Below are 22271 nucleotides of genomic sequence, written 5' to 3'. Positions count from 1 at the left end.
CCTCGATGATGTAAGAAAAGTTCTCAGAATGAAATGTAGAACCATTTCTATTGATTCATTTATGTACGTGACATGCATTTCTGTGTCATTCTGACATCTGAGGATCTTTGCAGCTCCTTCTACAAGACAATAATGCTTGGCTCCTGGGATCTGGGAATATTTCTTGTAAGGTACTGAGAATATCAGAACTGCACAACATGAGCATATCTCAAGGTGGTGAGATATTTAATCAGGTCTCTGACCACCTGTGCCTTGTCTTCTCATCTATGAAATGCAGACGAAGGTGGAGCTCACTGAAGAACTTAACCTATATGTGTGCGCATACAATGCAAATCAGTCTTCCTCACTGGAAGACATCAGTGACATTACCCACTCTAATCTCGAATGGCCTTTGGAATCTTTTATGAGAGCAACAATGGTTACTTCAATAATTGATAAGAGAATCCTAGCAGGCGAGGGTTGGTTGCAAAGATCTTGGACATAGCTATCTCCTTATTGAGACCTGGCAGATTGGGATCTAGGTCAGGAAATAAGGTCACCCAGTTTATCAGTGGGTGAAGCTGAATTGGAAAGCAGTTCTCTTGAGTTACTGATGAAATGTTGCTTAATAGACAGGTCTGCTGGTTGAGAGCATTTCTGTGGCTGATGTCGGTCACCCCAGAACTAGACCATGTTCATCTGGGAGAGAATCTCAGTCAGCGATATATTTAGCTCATTGGACAAAGCTCAGCAGAACATGGCGTCCTGTCTAGGCAGTACAAGTAGTGTCATCTCCAAGGGCAAACCAATATAAGCGCCTACGTTCTTCTTAGCCAGAGAAGATAGAAGACTCTGGAGAGGGAGACATAATAAGTTCTCCACTTGCTGTAGAACAAGGAGACTGTAGCTTCAGGATGCAGTTCCCATGGCCTCCATTCCAGTGTCCCCATGGGATGATAGCAAGTTAAAGAATTACATCTCCCAGCACACAGTTGATGCCAGGTAACATTTCCAGTTTGCATCTGGTAGAATAGAACCATGGGTGTTCTCTCTCCTCTCACAGGTGCTCCCAAGACCCAGTGGCAGGGCAAAAAGTCAATGACCTTCTAACAGAAAAGAGAACATTCCTCTTTTTTGAAGTTTTCTGAAGACTGTCTCTACCTAAATATTTACATGCCTGCTGACTTGACAAAACATGATAGACTGCCGGTAAGTTATGGAACTGTTCTAGCCTTCTGAGTTTCACCATGTGGCTCCTCTATACAAACAGAAGGGCTTAAAAAATCTAGAGGCATGGGCACCACAGCAATGAACCAATACAGAGGCCCAGAGCTTCCGTCCATCATACAAGACATTTTCCCTTGATTTTCCACAGGAGCCTCAGGCAGTGGTACTTGTCTTCAATGTTCACTAAAATCTGAGAATGTTGTTTGTGATGTAGCCTTCATTCCCTGAGTCTCCAAAACAGTACAACATAGTAGCTTAACCTCCTGTGACTTTATTTCCTCATGTGTGAAGCTGGTGTTTAGGGAAGATGGCCTCACAGATAAAATCTAATTCTTCCCTGATTTTCTCACACAAATAGAAGGCAAACTGGTCACCTATGGTTATTTGCTGGTCATCCTTGGCCCTAGGTATTGTATGTCAGTAAAAAGAACTGCTTGCTTCTGAGAGCATTCGAGGCAGTAGCCCACAGCTAGGAGCAGATATCCTGCTGGGTTGCAGATGTTGAGAATGCTCCTGGAACTGGAGTTATTAGCCCTCTAATGACATGTGTTATCGACCATTGCATTTTGCTACTACTGATGCTTCCGCTGAAGTTGCTAATGTCACAGTTATAGAAGGCAGAGGCTTCTTCCCCAGAGAGTAGCTTCTGGGCTACACTCCACTCTCCGGGTAGGGACTATCATTGTACCTTCCAATTTAGTTAGTTATTAGGATTCCCCGGCACATCAAGCATTACAGATGTGAGGCTTGTATATCAGGATTCCCCAGTTCCTGATAGCAGCTATTGTTCCTGTCCCATCCAGGAACAAGGGTTGCTGAAGCCTGGGGTCCATAATACCCAGCAGCTCTCTTAAACTCTTATAGAAGACAAAACCTGTAGCATCTCTTCTTTGACTTCTGTAGTCCTATTTGTCCACAAGCCTTAGCTGTCCACCCTCTCCTCTTGACTTCTCCAGTTACCCTTGTGTCTGTCCTCACTATTCTCAGGGACATTTCATCTGCCTCTCTCTGCTATAGCCACATTTGAGGCTGCTACGTCTAGGGTACCATTGCATTTTGCTACTACTGATGCTCCTGCTGAGGTTGCTAATGTCACAACCCCTGCTGGCTCTGTTACTGCTGTGCTTCTAATGCTGCTGTCAACTCTGCCATTCTTCTGACAGAGCTGTGTTGTCCCCAACTGTCCTGATGCATGCCTCTGGCCCTGTAATAGCTGCAGGGTGTTCCCCCAGCTCTGAAGCTTTCCTTTTCTCTGTCACTGATTCCTCTCCTTTCTTCTGATCACTACCTGAGCCTACTGGACAAATAGAGGATATCAAGATAGATCAGAGGGTCATCTGCATCAGAAAGAAAGACTAGTCAAGAAGAGTCCACTCTAGAGAAGCCTTTGGCTCACATGTGCAACTTCAGCACTGAAGAGACTGAGGCAGAAGCATTTGAGCAATTTTGATGTTAGCATGGGCTACATAGCAACTACGGGGCCAGTTATGCTTACTCTGTCTTAAAAAAAACAAAGCCTTATCTGAGGAGATGAGGGGGTGGAGAGAGAGAGAGAGAGAGAGAGAGAGAGAGAGAGAGAGAGAGAGAGAGAGAGGAGAGAGAGGAGAGAGGGTAAGAAGGAAAGAAAGAAAGAAAGAAAGAAAGAAAGAAAGAAAGAAAGAAAGAAAGAAAGAAGAGGAGGAGGAAATGGAGAGAGGGAGGAGGAGGAGAGAGAAGAGGAGGAAGAGGAGGAGGACGAGAGAGAAGAGGAGGAAGAGGAGGAGGACGAGAGAGAAGAGGAGGAAGAGGAGGGGGAAGAGGAGAGAGAAGAGGAGGAAGAGGAGGAGGAGGAAGAGGAGGAGGAGGAAGAAGAGGAGGAAGAGGAAGAAGAGGAGGAAGAGGAAAGGCCTTTTACTGGGTCTACTCTAGAGGCTCAGGGTGGGACTACGGGAATTTCCTCACTGGATCACTTGTTCCTTCATCCTGCTGTTGTACTCAGCATCACCATATGCACAGTCAGACACGGAGTCTGAGAAAGATGAAGACGAGCCATTGACATGAAGCCCAGGCATGAGGAGAGTAGAGTGTTGGGGTGAGCATGACAACATTGGCCTCAGATGTTCCTGTGATGATGTTTTGTTTAAGGAGGCCTGTACAGACAGGATTCATAGTCTTTGAAGAAAGGAAGAAACAATGGCGAAGACGACATTCTAGGCCCCAGCAATGGGTAGGAAAGTTTGCCTGCTGTAGCCTTGCTCAGTACTAGTCTTGCTTCAGTGAGGCCATACTTGAGTCAGCTTAGATTTACGTAACCAAACAGTACAACTTCTATGGTCCTTCTGAGGAGCTTTCTGGTAATCTGTGTTGTTGCTTCCTTCTCCAGGTGATGGTGTGGATCCATGGAGGTGGACTAGTGTTAGGTGGGGCATCCACCTATGATGGACTAGCCCTGTCTACTCATGAAAATGTGGTGGTAGTGGTCATTCAATACCGTCTGGGTATTTGGGGATTCTTCAGGTAGTTTGAACTCTTATTAGTCTATTTGTTTTCTCATTATATATCAAAATACCAGATCAATACTTGTGATATTTATAAGGAAAATATTTATTGAGTTAAGAATTTCAGAGGCTGATCATCCAAGATTCATTTTTATTCTTCTGTTTGGGGTCTGGTGTGGGCCCTTATATTGAGATCAACCTGCTAGAGGGACAGAAATGGAATCTTCAGTTTGCAGAGGAGATCACATCGGAGACACAAAGCTGGAGGGAGAAACTGAGGAAGCCTTGCTATTTTTATTCCTGCCTCACTAGGAAACTAACCCTGGTGCCATGATCTCACCAAGGGCAGTACTCTTGTACCCCATCATTCTTTCATATGAGCACATCCCAATGTAACAGCTGCTAGATCAAAGATGCCAGGACTCAGTTCTAGTGATGGCAAGCATCTATAGACCTCTGCCAGGCTCCTTCAGAACGCATCCTGCTCTTCCACTAGCGGACCTCGCTTATCCATTACTTCTCTACTTCTTTGCACTTGTTCTAAGCAGATTTATGAGTTGTTCCTTCTATGGTTCAAGGCATAGATAATAGCTGTCTCTAGACCACCTTTTGCAGAGTGGGCCCATTGTTGTAGGAGGTGGATTGAGTTATGCCATGCTTCTGCTGTTCTGAGTAGAGGAAAAAGAACAAAACCTTCCTCCTTTTCCTGCATCTCACTGTTGGTACTGGCTATGCCACCTCCTGCTTGCTTGATATAGAAGCCTAGAGGACATTTTGGACTCCACTATTCAATATCTAACCAATGAGCAAGTCCTTTTGGCTCTGCCTTCAAAACAAACTGACCTCATCTGCTTTTATCACCTACTCCCTGCTTCCACACTGATAAAAGTCTTACAGTTCAGGACTGGATTATTGTTGTTATAACCAGCAGCTTTTATAAACCCATTACTTCTAAAGCATGAATTTTCTACAGAGTAGTCAGAATGCTACAAGAGATATGGGTTGAATCAAATCTTGCTTCTTCAGATGGTTTCCACACATGTGTGGAATCCCTTGCCAGACAGAGCCTGTGTCTGCTGTTAGATACACTCGGATGTTTATTTCCATGGCTCTGATGTTTTGTAACTGCTACTTTTATGACAAGCAGTAACATCTTATGATATTAATAAGCCTACCTGCTCATTATACTCGAGTCTCTATTAACCAGCTAGCACTGCTCCCAAGAGGCCTTTCTTGGTCCTGCAGTCTGAAGTACCACCCCCCCCCCGCCCACACACCCACACCCACTGCCCCCATCCCTACATCTTTAATAAGCTGGTTTTATTTTTATTTTCAAAGAACTTTCATTACTTGATACTAAAACTTCTTCCCACTCATTTATTATTCTTTGCAGTGTGAACTGACTACACTCTCAGAAGTTGGAGATTTTTGACTGTCTTGTTTCTAGAGGAGCACTAACTAGTTCCTGGAAGAAAAGTGTTGAGTCCCAGAGAGCACATTGCTAGAGAGATGAGAGGCGGGTGAAGCCATGTATTAGGAATGTAGAGCACAGCTTACTTCACTAAGAGCCCCAGACTACTGCTAGCTCTGAGAATCCAGCTATGCCATATCTAATTTCACTCTGCTTTCTTTCAGCACAGGGGATGAACACAGCCGGGGCAACTGGGGTCACTTAGACCAGGTGGCTGCACTGCACTGGGTCCAGGACAACATTGACAACTTTGGGGGGGAATCCAGGCTCTGTGACCATCTTTGGAGAGTCAGCAGGAGGTGAAAGTGTCTCTGTTCTTGTAAGTGTCCCTGGCACCAGACCTTATTTAGGTATGATATCTTCTGATAGAATCCCTTGGAGACGAGACACACCCCAGCCATGGGAACTTCGCTTTCAATACCTAGATTCAGGTTGATACTTTTACTGCTCAGCAGTACCCAATGGAAGATTAAAAACTTCCTTGACTTCTAAGAGGCACTTTTATGCCCCAGCATAAAAAGCAGATGCTATATATTATTTCTCTTCTCAATTAGTTGAGTTCTCTTTCTCTTTGCTCATTATGTTAACATATAATTCATTTTGGAAGAGGGGAGAAGTGTTGAAATAAGTTGCAGGTCGTAAAGGGGAAGGGCGTAAGGTAGATCAGGCATCACTGTTTCAAGCGAGACCTACACATTGAGGGAACTAGAGCTCTCAGAGCTGTCACTGGGTCATCTTACGTGGTCTTGTGGCTTTGAAAACCCAATAAAAAGGGCAGCAGTGTCTGGGACTGAGGGTCCAGGGAGGGAATAGAGAAATGAGTGTGAGGAAGGATGGCTAGATGCTGCAAGAGGGAGCAGTCTCAAACACATTCTGGTGATATGAGGAAATCAAGTTGGGGTAGAGACAAGGAGTAGGAGACACTGTGGGAATCGATGGAAACTTCTGGGGGTCCTCAGTGACCCTCCAGCCCCCTGAGAACTGATCAGAGTGCAAACATATTACCATAATTTTCAAACATGTGGCTGAATATTAAGAGGAAAATGGTCTTGTTTTCCTCAGAGATAAGGAAAGATGCAGATAAATCCAAGGAGGACAATTGGACATATATCACTGTAGTGTTTTCACAGCTTTTATCCTTCCCTGCATGTATCTATCATTTCTCTCCTGTAGACCTGACTTCCACTCTCTCTTCTTTCCATTGTGATGTATGTGTGTTCCTGTGACTCTTTTATTTACTTATGTTGCATAGCCTTTTTCAATTTTTGAATTTTAGTTTTATTCTGCCATGATTTTCCCTTTTAAACAATTATATAGAGTTAGAGCTTCTGTTTTCCATTCTGACCCTACAGGAAACCTAAAATCTAGCTTTAGCTTTTGCAAATAGAGAACTATTTGGATACTTCAATACATGATTATTCTGGATACTTTCTCACAGATTATTCTGTTCAATAACTTAAATAGTTTAGTTCTAGGATAAGAGTCCAAGGTCTATTTCATGCTATCCCCTTGATGAGACAACTAAATACTATAAAGAATTTCCTAATTTATACAAAAGCCATCGCAGTTCATTTTCTTTTTTAGTTCCTGGGTTCCAATGTTTTTCATATGACACCTTGATTTCATGCTTACAATCTAATAACTTTAATTTCCTCCATATATTATTTACAACCTGATGATAAATTGGAATGGTTTGAAGGACAAATTTAATTAATTTTAACATATTTACATGCATATAGATATTATAATATGCTTAAGATAAGACTATTTAAATACCTGTTATTGATTCTACTTTTATTTCATGGCAATCTTATTAGAAACAAGGAATAATTTCAATTTCTTAGCACTTTTTTATTTGTGGACTGTGATATGATAGTTTTGGAGAAGTTTCCATTTGCAGTTGAGAAGCTTTTGTATTCCCTATGTATTGGGTGACATATTTTGTATAAATCAGTTAAGTCCAGTTGATCCATGGTATATTTTAGCTCTGAGATTTCTTTGCTTATTTTTAGTTTGGAAGACCTTTCCAAATACGAGGGCTGTGTATTGAAGTCCTCTGATATCCTATCCTAGGTGGCCTTTTATATCCCTTAGTGATTGTCTTATGAAATTAAGAGGCTCCAAATGTTTGCTTATAATTGTGGTACCTTCTAGATGAATTCTTCTTCCTTTATTAATATGTAGTGTTCCCTATCTCTTATAATTAGCATCAGTTTAAAATATACTTTATCAGCTACAAGGGTAGCTATGCCTGCCTGTTTGCGGTTACTATTTGCTTGGTAATCTGCTTTCTCTGCCTTGGTACTCCGTGTGTGAACACCTGTCTGTTGAAATGGACTTGCCTATCAGTTTTTCCTTCTTCTGACTCTCTTTGGAAGTTGTTTGTGAGTGTTTCCAGAGGGCTGTCCAAATGAAGTTCAGCTACAGGATCAGGTAAAATTTGTTGCTGGCTGCCCTGTGGAGCCACCGAGGCAATCCTGCAGTGGCCAGGAGCCAGCAGAGCCAAGTGGGGAAGCTTCACACTGGTCATAAAGGTGATCCAAATGCTGGTCCCACAGAATCCCGTGAGTCACGGAGAGCATAAGGACTCCTCTACTTATCTCTGACAGGTGTTGTCTCCCTTGGCCAAGAATCTCTTTCACAAGGCATTTCTGAAAGTGGCGTGGCCCTCACTGCAGGCCTGGTCAAGAAGAACAGCAGGCCCTTGGCTGAGGTAAATTCTACTCTGGGCAGTTTCTATGCCCCTTTGTCTTCTCTCCTCATAAATCTCTCTTGTTATGGGACGCAGCTGACATTTCCAATTGTTTTAGCCTGTTTTGGGCTCACAGCTAGGTCAAGCAGTGCATGTTCTGAAGTGATTTTGCATGAATCATGTTCCTTAGACACTTGACAACTGAGTAAAAGTTTTGGTGTGTCAGCTGAAAACATCACATGTTATTTTTCTTCTTATAAAAGACACAATTCATATGTAGGTGGCAAAAGACACTTGACCAGAGCATGGAGGAAATAGCTCTACACCGGAAGTAGAACTCTTAGTTCTTTTTCCTTACCACACAGGACACAGCTTCTCTTAACAAATTCACATGCACAATGTTATGCCCACTTAACAAATTAGTTTTCTGTTTTAAGACAGGGTCTCGCTATGTAACCCTGACTGCCCTAGAATTCACTCTATAGACCAGGCTGGCCTAGAACTCAGCAAGACCCACCTGCTTCTACAAATTATAAAGATGCAAATATTTAAATAGTCTGTATCAAATTCCAATTACCAACAAAGGCAACACTCTGAGGAGCTCAGAACCCACACCTACTTGTTCATATTGAGAATCTGGGCCAACCATATTCCATCAGTAGCAAGTGAGGATTGGATAGAACTCTAGGCTGTATTTACAGAGGTATACATACTACTCTTGATCTTTGCTGTGGCCTGTGATCTGTTGAAGAAAATTGCTGTCCTATCTGGTTGTAAAAACACAACTTCAGCTGCCATGGTTCACTGCCTTCGCTAGAAGACAGAGGAAGAACTCTTGGAGACCACACTAAAATTGGTAGGTGAAGTTGGTTGGCCTGTCCCAGTGCTCCCCAACCTTGTACTTTACCTCAGACTTCTTCACCTCATCTATTCTGCTGTTTTGTTCAGGGCATTCTCTTGCCTTTTGGCAACAGTGCCTGCCTTCTGTATTATTGAGATTGTTTCTCTCCCTTATAATGAAAAACCATCAGTGGTGTTTTTTCATTATCAAGTATCACTTGGCTGATGTAGAAGCTACCTAAATTATAAGTTACTACCTACCTTTCCATGTTTCCAGAGACTACTTCTACAGATTTAAAGACAATTACCTGCCTGACCATTTCTTATCTTCCATATATCCATCCCTCCAACCAATTCATTGAAGACAGTGCATTGATCTAGGATAGATATATCATAACTTGTCACTTCTAATTTGTCCGCAATCTATGAATCATTCAGTCAGTATCTGTAACTTTTTACTCAATACTTTACACAGTTGTCAGTATCTTTCCAGCCCATCAACAGTTTGTATATTGGCCAATTCCATAAATCCAATGAAGATAATTTGAGGGAGCATGGTTTTAGGGTGGGAGATTCACAATAGACTGAATAGTTTCTGTTTACCAAAATAGTTCAAGGAGAAAAACAAGAATATATCAAATGGGTTAAGTGTATGGGAAATACAGAGAGTGTAGCAGGAATGGTAGGACCACTACTATATAAATGCTGGGAGCCGTGCAGCCACAAAAGCACTTCCAGCAGGAGAGCCTAATTGAGGACTGCTGCAGAAACCAAGGATTGCTGGCACAGACAATGCCAGCCAATTGGAAATTGCTGTTCAGAAGAGATGCTTTCTTGGGAACAATGGGGCGCAGGCGGGGGCTATTAAAGGAGCTTGCAGCAGTGTTCAAATGAGCTTGCTGCAGCGTTTCCACCTGTTTTGACTCCACACCACCTCATGTCCAACCCCCAAGGATATGTAGGGTCAGCGGCGAGTAGTCCAGGGCACAGGCAGCAAGAGAGGAGTCACATCATTACAGCTATACAAGAGGTCTTACTCAGAGGTGACATTTGAGGGCTGACTGATGCTTTTGGTAGTTGGTTATCATAAGGAACCCCACAGGACACATGTCTGAAAAACAGAGGATGTAGGGATGTGATAATCACACTGAGCAAGGTAAATATAAAACACAGAAATGTGTGCACTAGAAAATTTCAGCGAGCATAGGTATTGGAGTTTTCAAACACAAGACTATGCTTCAGGAATGCGTTGTGACTGAGCCTTCCAGTAACTAAGACCTAAGGCATTTAGGAGCCGAGATGGCTCAGGATATAGCTATCCAGGTACTGAGATCATGCTTAGCATTTGCCAGTCTCTGTCCCTGCGTTGGCTATTGTTTCTGGCTGACTTCCCTATGCAGGTGTTTTGTTCCCTGAAAGACTGAAAACAGCAACACTAAAGATCTATATGGCATCTCTTTGGAACCAATTTTCTCCAAATGTTATTGATGCATTTGGTATAAACTCTATGCTATCTTGTAGGTATTTTTGAGCTGTTACTCATATTTGGAGGCAGAGCCCCATGGCACCTGTAGTTACCTAGACTTATGACATCAGAATAAGGAAGAGGCAAGTGAGGGTTGGGCAAGTGTTGTCTCCTGTCACTCTAGTCTGCCCCAGTCCATCTCACAATCTCCCTTCAAGTCCCCATATGCCCCACAAACAATCATATTGTTTTCACTGTTTCTGCAGAGACACCAGGGGAGGTTGTAGGAGAACACTCAGGTGGAAAGATGAAGAGAAGGACAGGTACCCATAGAAGGTGACTTTCCAGAGCTCCAATGACCCTGACTTTACCCACCCTACTCCACCCCCCTACACACAGTGCACATAGGCAGAGAATACTGTAGGAATGAGAAAGCAAAAGGGTGGTCACATCCTTAACCCAACTCAGAGAGTTCCTAACACAACCTCTGTTTTATCTTCACAGAATCTTTTTTCACTGGATTTGCATGGAGACTACAGACAGGTGAGGATTATCGCCTTCTGGATTAGATTCCTCTTGAGTTTTAACAGTGCTTTCCCTCCAAATAACTATGAATAAGACTTCTGTTTGTGGGGTTCTGGTTATCCCTGTGTGTGAACTGTGGAGGCCAAGAGAGGAGAAATCACTCATTCACTTGTCAGTTAGCATAGGCAGAAGGATTGTAGACTGGAATTGAACTTACCCCCAACTCTGTAGAGAGCTCTGGTCAACTACTCTGTACCCTGGGCTTATTCGTCCCTTTCTCCCCTTCTCCTGGTCTCCCCTTCTCATTCCTATTCCTCATTCCCAAAAGGAGCCTGCAGGGACAGGTTTCACTAGAATGCTCCACGATCATGTTACAGATATGCTACTAAGGGTTTTGTCAAAGGAACAGTTGATGAGCTGTTCAGGGAGTAGCCTGGACTTTCATTCTCCCATGACCTAAGAAAGTCTACCATTGCCTTCTTCTCCTGCCTTCTGCCTTTTTAATACCCAGCTAGCACCAGCTATGGTTCTGTCCTCTGTGTTTAATTCTTCGTGGATCCCAGAACTTCCTTAAAGAGTAAAACGAGACTCTCTCAGTCACCTAAGAATGATTTACTAAGGACTCACTTTGTGTCTGGAGCTGATTTACCAGCTGGAACATGACAGTTAAGTGCATATAATCTTCTGCTTTCTTGGAGACTTCTGTTCTAGTAGGAAAGGCATGTAGCAGAATAAAAAATATGTAATAACATGTAATAACTGTAATAACTTGTAATAACATATGTTTTCTATGGATTAGAATTAAATTGATTGGGAGGTGTGGCAGTGAGAGTTGGGAGCCAAGTGGGAGTCTGTGGAGCTAGCATCCCATTTGCAGTCGAGCTTTACTTCTTGTCTCATCATTGCTAATCACATGTATCCACCAGTGGGCTATTTACTACCGCTTCTCAATGTTCATATACTTTAACACATTCCTCTGCTTAAGATGCGCTAGAACATAGTGATGCCCATATGTCACCTTGGGGAGAAAACAGGAGTGATAAATGGGCTTCTGCCAGGCCTGAGCTCTGGTGCCTTTGACCTTGAAGTCAGTGTTGATGACTCAACATGACACTACACCCCAAAGAAAAAGAGAATTGACTGGCTCTCCAGGAACCATGCTGAAGAGTAGTCATGTGATATCTTTAGTGTGTAAAAAACAACAGGAAGAGATTGGAAATTAGGTAAATTAGTGGATTCATGAGACAATGCATTTAAAAATCACAGACTTTTAAAGATTCATAGCCTTCATGATTGTGACTCTGAGCCCAAGGAAATTTATTCTTACATTATCCATTGTTGGGGAAATGCTAAATCCTATTAATCTGGAGTTTTATTATAAATAAGTAATAAATTTATTATATTACATGTTTTTAAAACTGGAACCCACATAGAATAGGAGGATGATGAGAATATTGAGAGCAACTTCCCAGGAGCCTCGCTCAGTAAGTCTCTAAGCAGCAGTGGCTCAGGAGTCACTGATGCAGAATTTGTGTCAACCTCACAAGTATTACTATCAGGAATGGAAAGAATCACCCTAAACAGTATAATCTATTACAGATGGAACTCCATATTCTACAATAATATACACTTAATTTCAGCTAAGAGCCCCTCTTCTTCCTTGTTACCCTCCACTTACTACTAGACATCCGAAATCAGGCCTTAGGGGCACAGACACCCTTAATCTCCTTCTTAGTACCCTAAGTCCCACAGCCCTTACCCAAGCCACAGTGTCTATTTTGTCTTCTCGCTTAGAAAATCAGAGAGGGAGATGGGTTATCTCTGGCACGACATTGCTCTCTTCTTCAGAGCTATCCGTTTGTTCCCACTGTGCTTGATGGAGTGGTGCTGCCAAAGATGCCTGAGGAGATCCTGGCTGAGAATGACTTCAACATTGTGCCCTACATCGTGGGAATCAACAAGCAAGAGTTTGGCTGGATTCTGCCAACAGTGAGCATAAAGAGATCTCTTTGAAAAGACCATCCCCTACCCGTTACTCCTCCAACATGTTCTTCCCGGACCTCTGCTTGTGCCTAGGGCATCTGTCTCTTGTCACACATACTTCCAGGGAGACATTTTCTGCCTGACTAGCCTTTAAGCCTGGGTGGTCCAGTCCTGGGAATCTTATCTCAATGAGCAGCTTGTCACTCCATTAAACTTAGGTGTTCAGAATGTGCAGGCTGAGAAGGCCTACAAAAATAAGATCCAGGCAATCAGACAAACATGGGCGTCTCTAAATGGGAAAGGGCTGGAAGTTCAGAGGAGTCTGACTGGGAAGCACAGCTTCCACCATGAACTTGGACACATTTGCCATAAATCTCCACATATGTTCTCATTTCATATCACTGAAAGATTCAAAGACACTTCATCATGAGTTAGAATGCCCTGTTAAAGGGAAAGAAGGGATTTTTCTTTACAAAGATAATAACAAAAGCCAGACATTAGGTTCAAGAGTAAAGCTGGTTTCATTCAGTAGTAGGGAAGCAAGAGGAAGAAGCTCAAACATGACTTGAACTCAAGTCCCAGGTATTTCAAGGCTGGAGAAGCTTGGAGAGGAACTGTGGAGTGAGTGGAGAGTCTGAATAGCTAGACATTAGATTTCTTATTCAAAACTCTTCTGCAGGAGAAACACACTTCTTGACAGAAGGTCAAGATGAAGTAAGGACACCACGATGGAAAAGAATTGCCACCCTGTGTATTTACATTTTAGAGAGGTTATGAAAGGAGGGACAATATTTATTCTCAAGCATTTGGGTCTTTGGTTGGATGTGAGGTTGCCATAGGCAGAGAGGTGAGGCTAACTCCAAGTATTCTGTAGTCTGTCTGGAGCAGGTGTTGGTGACTGTCTATCTATACCATGTCTTAGCTAAAGATGAATTTCTGAACACAGCAAACTTTTCCAGTAGTCATTGTAGAGAGGCCAGTATCATTCTTCATGTGGCTTTCAGGTGCTAGAAGCTATGCTGGAATTAGGCCAAGTCTCTGTATAGGACTGAGACAGGCTGAGAGTTCCACAGCTCTCACTGCAGAAGGGTTTTGTAGATAGCAAAGAATGAAATGGATGGCATTTGCTTTCTCTTTTACACATCTGTGAGGTTTTGTTTCCTCTCTGCTTTGAGGGTCGTGGTGCCCCGTGGTCTGATCAACACACATATTTAGAGTATCACTTTTCATGACTAGATTTCTGCATAAGTAGATCTGTTTCCCCAATTGTTTTAAAGCTCCTAAGTAGCCATTACCATCAAAGCCCAAACTAATATCTGTATTTGCTTTGCTATAGTTTGCCTGTTTGGTCCATGACTGATAATGACTATTTCAAAATAAATGCTAACCATGTTTTTAAATAGATGATGAACTATCCACCCTCTGATATGAAATTGGACCCGATGACAGCCACATCGCTCTTGAAGAAGTCTTCTTTTCTTCTTGTAAGCACCCTGAGGACTATGGCAACTGGTTGTAAATCAAAGAAAAGCTGAGAACTCGCCCCAAGTTATTAACCTACAGAATGTCAGGAAAAGAATGAAGTGTTCTCTCTGTTCCCACTTATCTGATGTTCCCACATCACTATGCAGGATTTGTTCAGGACTCAAGAGATTTATAGTCAATGAACGAGCCGGAGGAGTCGTACTAGTCATGTTGTCACTTTTATCATTCATTCTAGAACCTTCCTGAAGAAGCAATTCCAGTGGCCATTAAGAAGTATTTAAGATACACAGATGACCAAGACAGAAATAAAGACCAACTTCTGGAATTGATTGGGGATGTGATATTCGGTGTCCCATCAGTGATTGTCTCCCGTGGACATAGAGATGAGTCCCTAAGATTGAACAAAAGGACACTTATTTTACCCCTTTGCTCTGTGACTGGCTTATACCCAAACATTTGCAAATGTGCAACTGCCAACATCAAGCATCTTGATATTGTCCTCTTTGATTTGTGCCAATATTGTCCGTGGACCTCATTGAAATGCAACGGAGTAAAGGGAGTTGATCCCAGAAAATATGAGTTGGTACAGGAAGCAGTGACAGAGGAAGGCACAGAGGCTGATACCAAGCTAAGCCTATATTCACTAGACCTGGGGCTGGGGAGGGCTGGGAAACCAGCAGATCAAGGCGATCGCACCTGAATAGTGAGTGAGTAGAGAATTTAATCTACCAGTGACCCCTTACTGTTAGGGTAAACCTGATCCAAATGGTGGCTATTTCTGCCGGGCTGCTGTGCAGGTGAGCAGAACGGTATGTAGTAACCAGACAAAGAGCCCCTGGTTATAGAGTGACAGATGGTGGAAATGAACAGGAGCCAGGATGTGAACAGGAACAAGTGTCATCAACAGCATCTGTCACAGGTTCCTTATAGGAAGTTAGGCTGGTGCACGGGTTTAGAGGTCAATTACTGAGTGAGGTTTTAGAGGGGGGTCAGAACAAGTTTTAGAGCATTAACAGAGGGCAGAGGTACAGCATCAGGAAGGCTGTTTACGACCAAGTAGGTTGATGAGGGAGAAGACCCTTGTAGGGTAGGAATGTAGACACTCCCTGTGTTCTTGGCCAGCTTATGTCCATCTTAATGTGCCACTGTGTTCAGGCAGAGGGCTGTCACAGAACGTTCCTATATGACCAAGTGCTGGGCATGGGTGTGAATCTTGGGATAATAAGCTCACCCCAGGGATGAGGACCTCTACAGTTGCCATTTGTGGAGCCCTCCTTCACGCCCAGCTTTTGATTATTCAATTGCAACCCTAACTTTCTGGGAGAATTTTTTTAAAGATTTAATTTTATATTTTATTTATAATTATATTATTAAAATGTATTTACATGTATATTATATATTATTGTTACATTGCAATTAATTAATGTTAATTAATAGCAACTGATAATAATTGATATTAATAGTTAATATCAGCAGGCAAAAAATTAATATTGCCATAATATTAATCATTATTAATTAATATAAATTAATGATAGCTAATGTCAGTGCTGGTATTAATTAATGATGTTAATCATTACTGGTGATTAATAATTGATACATATTTATATAATATATTCATGTCCAAGTGTCTCTCTCTCTCTCTCTCTCTCTTGTTTATGCTGGTTCTACCAGATGCCAGAAAAAGTCATGGGAACCAAACCTGGATCCTCTAGAAGAGAAAAAAGTCCTTTTAACCACTGAGCCATCTATCTAGCCCTCCTAGGAGATTTAAATTTTCTATTTGCACCCATGATTTAAAGTAGCTGTATGAATTTCCTGCTGCTACTTCAGTTTCTCCAGTTATGTGTGAGAAGAAAATGGATGAATGCAGTACTATAATGAGGAGAGAGACAGAGAATGAGCCTATGAAGTAGTATTGACAGCTACATCCATCCATCCCTATATATGTGTAGGTGTGTGTGTGTATAATACAATAATAAAAATGTTTAATGATGGAAATAATATAAATACAGAATTGCAGTTTATGAGTCAATGCGAAACAATTACTATAAATTCACTACCACATCAAATTTTGTATTTCATGAAACCATTTTCTCTCAACATTTTTAAATACTCTTTATCCTCAGTGTTTACCATGTTGGAGAATGTAACTCAAAAATAAAACGGGGAGTGAGTGAGATGGTTCAGCAGATAAAGGTTCTTGCTGCCAAGCCTGATGACCTGGGTTCAGTCCCTGAGACTCACATGGTTGCTCTATGACCACAAATGCAACATGGTCTGCCCACCCCAATACAAAAGACAAATAGGCAACTCTAATAAAAAAAGGTTAAAGATGAACAGAATGATTCTGATTTCATGACAATCTACACACTGACCCTTTCTTCTTTGATGTTTTGTGCTCTTTCTTGTAGATCACATGTGCATAATAATATGTATACTTGTCCATCTAGATCTGACTTACTCCATTTAGCACATAATTCTCCATCTTTATATGTTTTGTCGTAATGGCTGTGCATCTTCCTTTTTAAAGGCATGCCTGATCCCATCTACACTATGACACACTGTCTTTGTGTACTCATCTATTAGTGGACACATAGTAAAATCCATCACTTGACTTTGGTGAGTGGTGTAATCACGGATCATATATATTTCCAGCACAGTGGTTTCAAATCTGGGGTGTGAATGCCAGAACTGGGATTAATCTCTGACATGACGATTCCATTTTAACATGCTTTAAGCACTGTCCTCGTGTTTCGTACCACGCACATTGTGTGAGTTTCCTTATTTCTTCATCCTTGCCAACACTATTTGTTGCTAATACCTTTTCATAAAATACATTGACTGCTCAGTGTGCTAGCTCAGTGTGGCTCTAATTTGCATTATATCAATGATCATAGATGTTAACAGCTTTTATTGATCTCTTGTACATTTTTACTTTTATCCCTCTTTTAAAAAAATGTATGCTCGGGTTCTTACTATTTTTTTCACTTGTGAGACAAGGTCTTTCTATTTAGACAAATCCAAGGTGTCCTCCTGCCTTCAGGCCCCAAGTGTTACGATCATAGGTGTTGCCTCTCATCCCCTACTCTGCTCTGGATCCTTATCCAAATAAAGAGGTTGTTTGATGCTTTTTTTCTTGCTGTTGAATTCTTCAGATTCTTTAGATACTTTGCAAAGCAATTCTCTATGGCATGTATCATTTGAAAATATGTCCCATCTTGCACACACACACACACACACACACACACACACACACACCCCTACACATACTCATGCACGCACACAATCAGACAAGGATTATTCATTATTTTTCCCTCCTGTGAATAACTTTTGCAATGGGATATCTATTTTATTTTACAGTTTTTGCCTAGGTTATCTCAACTTTGGGGATCAAACCAAGAGAGTCATGTTCTAACCAATGTTGTACAGGTTTTTTTCTCTCTATGTTTTCTTATAGTTGTCTTAGTTTACCATTGTGAATTAGACTTATAATCCAATTTTCTATTTCTTTTTCTTTTTAAACCATGCAAAATAAGTGTCTAGTCTAACACTGGATGTGGCAATCTAGTTTTCTGAACAGTGATTATTGAAGTGACTTTCTTTTTCTAATTGCATGTTCTTTGTTTTTGGAATGTACAGCAACAATGGGGACCCCATCATATACACTATGCTTATTCTAGGTGAAAGATACATCAAACACAATTTTCTCTCATGAAATGAAAAGTTGTGCCATATTCTAATCACAATTGCCTGTGAACCCAAGAGGGTTCATTTTAGGCTCCATGTAGGGTTCGAATGGTCATTGTGTCTACCTTTTATTGTTCTTTTTGCAATTTATTATTCTAATTATGTGAGTTTTAGTATATCATGAAGTACTGGATAAGACATTAAGCATTTTTCTTATCACTCATGATTGCCTTTAGTATGTGCATGAATGTATACATTTATGTGTGTGTGTCGACACTTACTCTCAGAAATGTGATTTCATATGAATTTAGAAATACTTTTTCTATATCTGTGAATTTCGATACTGGAATTTTGATAGGAATTGCACAAAACTGGCAGGACACTTTGTATAATGTGGATATTTTGTCTACTTTTGTTTTTACTTTTTAGGCAGGGCCTAACTACATAGGCTGGCCCAGAACTCACTACGTAGACCAGGCTGGTCTTAATTAAGATGACCACCTGGTTTCTGTACACCAGTCTGTAATGACTCTCTTTTCATATCTCAGTGGTAAATATTACTGCATGAGGCTGGATTAGCCTTTAGATCTGCCCTTACACTTCACTTACTAGCATGTTCTTGAGTGCTTCTGCATGTATACTTATAGAAAATAGAATGCATTTTTCTTATAATGTTTCTATTATTGTAGTTTGAAGGTAATGCTTCCCTGGAACTATTCCTACTTCCTTCATTTTTTAAAAGAAATTTAAGGAGAATATTTGGACTGATACTACTTTTTTCTCTAACAGATTAGGGTGACTCATCTGGGACGTCATCAGAACATGGATTGTTCAGTGAGAGGAGGTTAATGTTATCACTGATTTGATCTATTTGTAGTGTGTGTGTGTCTGTGTGTGTGTTTGTGCACACATACATGTGCATGTACAACAAATGTCAGAATACTGTATGGAATCTTTTGGAGCTGCCTCGTGTGTGTTGACGACTCAGGTCCTGAGGAAGAACATTATTCCTCCTTTCTACTAAGCCAACTCTCAAGCCCTCACTTCATTCATGGGATACGATATTGGATGGACAACATAGTATGTTTTTCTTAGGTTATTGATATTCTGTATATAAAATAGTCTGTCGTACTCTCTTAGACTCCACTTTACTTCCCTGGAATCTTGTAGAACACCAAGTCTTTCCTTTGTGTACATTTTCTCTTTTTCTTAGTTCAACTAAGTTTGTTAGTTTGACTTTTCTTAAAAAAGAAAAAGAAAAAAGAAACTTGATTTTCTTTTTCTTTTTTTTTTAGCTTTCACTTTAATACTTTATTTTGAGTTTTAAATGCCCAGATTATTTATTTCCAAGTTTTGGAAGTTTCACAGCCTTCTTTTATACTAGTAAAAGAGAGTAAGTGAATAATCTGTGGTATAATAGGAAAGTGATCATGTATAGATATTACAGAATTCAGGTTGAGAGGAGCACTTATGTCTGTATTTAATTTTAAACCAGTGTAGATTAGCTCGATTTTGCCATTCTATAATGTATGTGTATATCAAAATATGTTGCACATGATAAAAACATGCAATGTTATCTATCTGTTTTAAAAATAATGGAATATGTGTCTTCTGGCTCTATCAACAAAATCATCACCAGGAAGTTTTTACAAATGGACTCTAATGCACAAAGTTTCTTTTTATTGTTTAGAATGTGTTGTCCTGTTCTTCCTTTAGTTCTTTGGTTATTGTTTTTTAAGCTGAGATAAGAGTATCTTTCATCTTTCCTGTGACCCCTCTTTCTATCACAGTCATCTATGGTGGGGAGAGACAGAGAGCAGGGAGCCAGGAGGAGACAAGAAACTCTGGCTTCTGTTCTGCTCTCTGATAAAAGCAAGAATAAATTACAGGAGGGCAACGTGAGGGCAGTAATGGGGGGAGGATGGGGAGGGGAACACTCATAAAGAAGGGGAGGGGGAGGGATTAGGGGGATGTTTGCCTGGAAACCGGGAAAGGGAATAACACTCGAACCTTCATAGAAGACCTCATACCAATATTATCCAAACTATTCCACAAAATTGAAACAGATGGAGCACTACCGAATTCCTTCTACGAAGCCACAATTACTCTTATACCTAAACCACACAAAGACACAACAAAGAAAGAGAACTTCAGACCAATTTCCCTTATGAATATCGACGCAAAAATACTCAATAAAATTCTGGCAAACCGAATTCAAGAGCACATCAAAACAATCATCCACCATGATCAAGTAGGCTTCATCCCAGGCATGCAGGGATGGTTTAATATACGGAAAACCATCAACGTGATCCATCATATAAACAAACTGAAAGAACAAAACCACATGATCATTTCATTAGATGCTGAGAAAGCATTTGACAAAATTCAACACCCCTTCATGATAAAAGTCCTGGAAAGAATAGGAATTCAAGGCCCATACCTAAACATAGTAAAAGCCATATACAGCAAACCAGTTGCTAACATTAAACTAAATGGAGAGAAACTTGAAGCAATCCCACTAAAATCAGGGACTAGACAAGGCTGCCCACTCTCTCCCTACTTATTCAATATAGTTCTTGAAGTTCTAGCCAGAGCAATCAGACAACAAAAGGAGATCAAGGGGATACAGATCGGAAAAGAAGAGGTCAAAATATCACTATTTGCAGATGACATGATAGTATATTTAAGTGATCCCAAAAGTTCCACCAGAGAACTACTAAAGCTGATAAACAACTTCAGCAAAGTGGCTGGGTATAAAATTAACTCAAATAAATCAGTTGCCTTCCTCTATACAAAAGAGAAACAAGCCGAGAAAGAAATTAGGGAAACGACACCCTTCATAATAGACCCAAATAATATAAAGTACCTCGGTGTGACTTTAACCAAGCAAGTAAAAGATCTGTACAATAAGAACTTCAAGACACTGAGGAAAGAAATTGAAGAAGACCTCAGAAGATGGAAAGATCTCCCATGCTCATGGATTGGCAGGATTAATATAGTAAAAATGGCCATTTTACCAAAAGCAATCTACAGATTCAATGCAATCCCCATCAAAATACCAATCCAATTCTTCAAAGAGTTAGACAGAACAATTTGCAAATTCATCTGGAATAACACTCGAAATGTAAATAAGAAACACTCAAGTTAATAAAAAAAGAAAAAAAAAAGAACAGATGGTTGAGACACAATTAATAAGGCGCCTTGAGTTATTTGCATATTCATTAGATAATATCAGTTATTCCTCAGCCCGAACAAAGAAACTTGATTTTCTTGACTCTTACCTTTCCTTATAGTTTCAAAACTCACTTTAAAAAATGTATTTAGTTAGTTTTATGTTTGTTGGAGTTTTGTCTTCATGCATGCCAGTGTGCTGTGTGTGTGCCTAGGGTCCATGGTTGTTGTGAGGCTCTATGTGAAGGCTGAAAATTGGATGCTGAGAATTGAATCCAGGTCCTCTAAAAGAGAAGCCAGTACGCTTAACTGCTGAGTCAGTTCTACAGTTCCTTGCTTTTTTTCAATCATGATTATTTCTTCTCTCTGCTATCCTTTGGCTTACTTTGTTCTTTAAGGGGTGTGTGTGTGTGTGTGTGTGTGTGTGTGTGTGTGTGAGAGAGAGAGAGAGAGAGAGAGAGAGAGAGAGAGAGAGAGAGAGAGAATACCAGACCTCTGTTGCTCTCTATTTTATATCCTGAGATAGGTCCTCTAGCTTGAACTCACAACTCGATAGTTGAGCTGGTCTAACTAGTCAGAGTGCTCCAGAGATCCGCATCTATGCCTCCAGCATGCTAGGATTACACCGGTCTATAATGCCACAGGCAGGCTATATTGACATGCATATCGGGTATCCAGATACTCATGCTCACATTAGTGTGGCAAACTCGTCCCCAGTGAGCAACCCTTCCATCCCTGTTTCAATATGCTTTACATTTTCCACTTAGTTTCATTACAGACATATTAGTGGCTCAGGACCATGTTTCTTTCCAAGAGTCTGTCAGTTGTCTAAAATTGCTCCTGGCATTCATGTCTGATTTCAAGCCATTGTGATCAGAAAGGATGCCTTCTCCAATTCCAGCCTTCTTGTATTAGCTGAGTATTACATAGTGTCCTCACATAGGATCTGTCCTAGAGAATGTTCTGTGAGTGCTTGAAAATAATATATATTGCTGGGTGGAATATTACATACAATGACATTAAATTGATTCTTGATAAATATTGATCAAGACATGTTTCCTTAGGGATTTTCTATCTGAATGAGCCATCATTGACAGTGCTATTGTATTGAAGCCCCTTTACAATTTTATTACACCCTTCATCTCTTGTGTTTCAGATCCTCTAACATGTAGATGCTCTGGTCTAGGATGCTGTCTTAGTTAGGATTTTACTATTGTGAACAGACACTACTACCAAGGTAACTCTTACAAGGACAACAATTAATTGAGA

The 22271-nt window shown here is 40.9% G+C and overlaps 1 protein-coding gene across 1 annotated transcript in view; it reads left to right on the top strand.

Moving 5' to 3' along the window:
• The first annotated feature begins 72 nt into the window (after window positions 1–72).
• The window catches only part of LOC134483626 (carboxylesterase 1C-like), a 117562-nt gene continuing 95363 nt past the window's right edge, over window positions 73–22271 (top strand). Inside the window, 5 exon segments of the mRNA XM_087596693.1 lie at window positions 73–165; window positions 1120–1188; window positions 3569–3702; window positions 5319–5406; window positions 5408–5473. Coding sequence (XP_087452819.1) covers window positions 73–165; window positions 1120–1188; window positions 3569–3702; window positions 5319–5406; window positions 5408–5473 — 450 coding nt within the window.

This window comes from Rattus norvegicus, chromosome 19, assembly GCF_021556685.1.
Source record: "Rattus norvegicus strain SHRSP/BbbUtx chromosome 19, alternate assembly SHRSP_T2T, whole genome shotgun sequence".
NCBI lineage: Eukaryota > Metazoa > Chordata > Mammalia > Rodentia > Muridae > Rattus > Rattus norvegicus.
The sequence above is the reverse complement of the archived record's forward strand: the minus strand, read 5'-3'. Positions and strand labels throughout refer to the sequence as shown.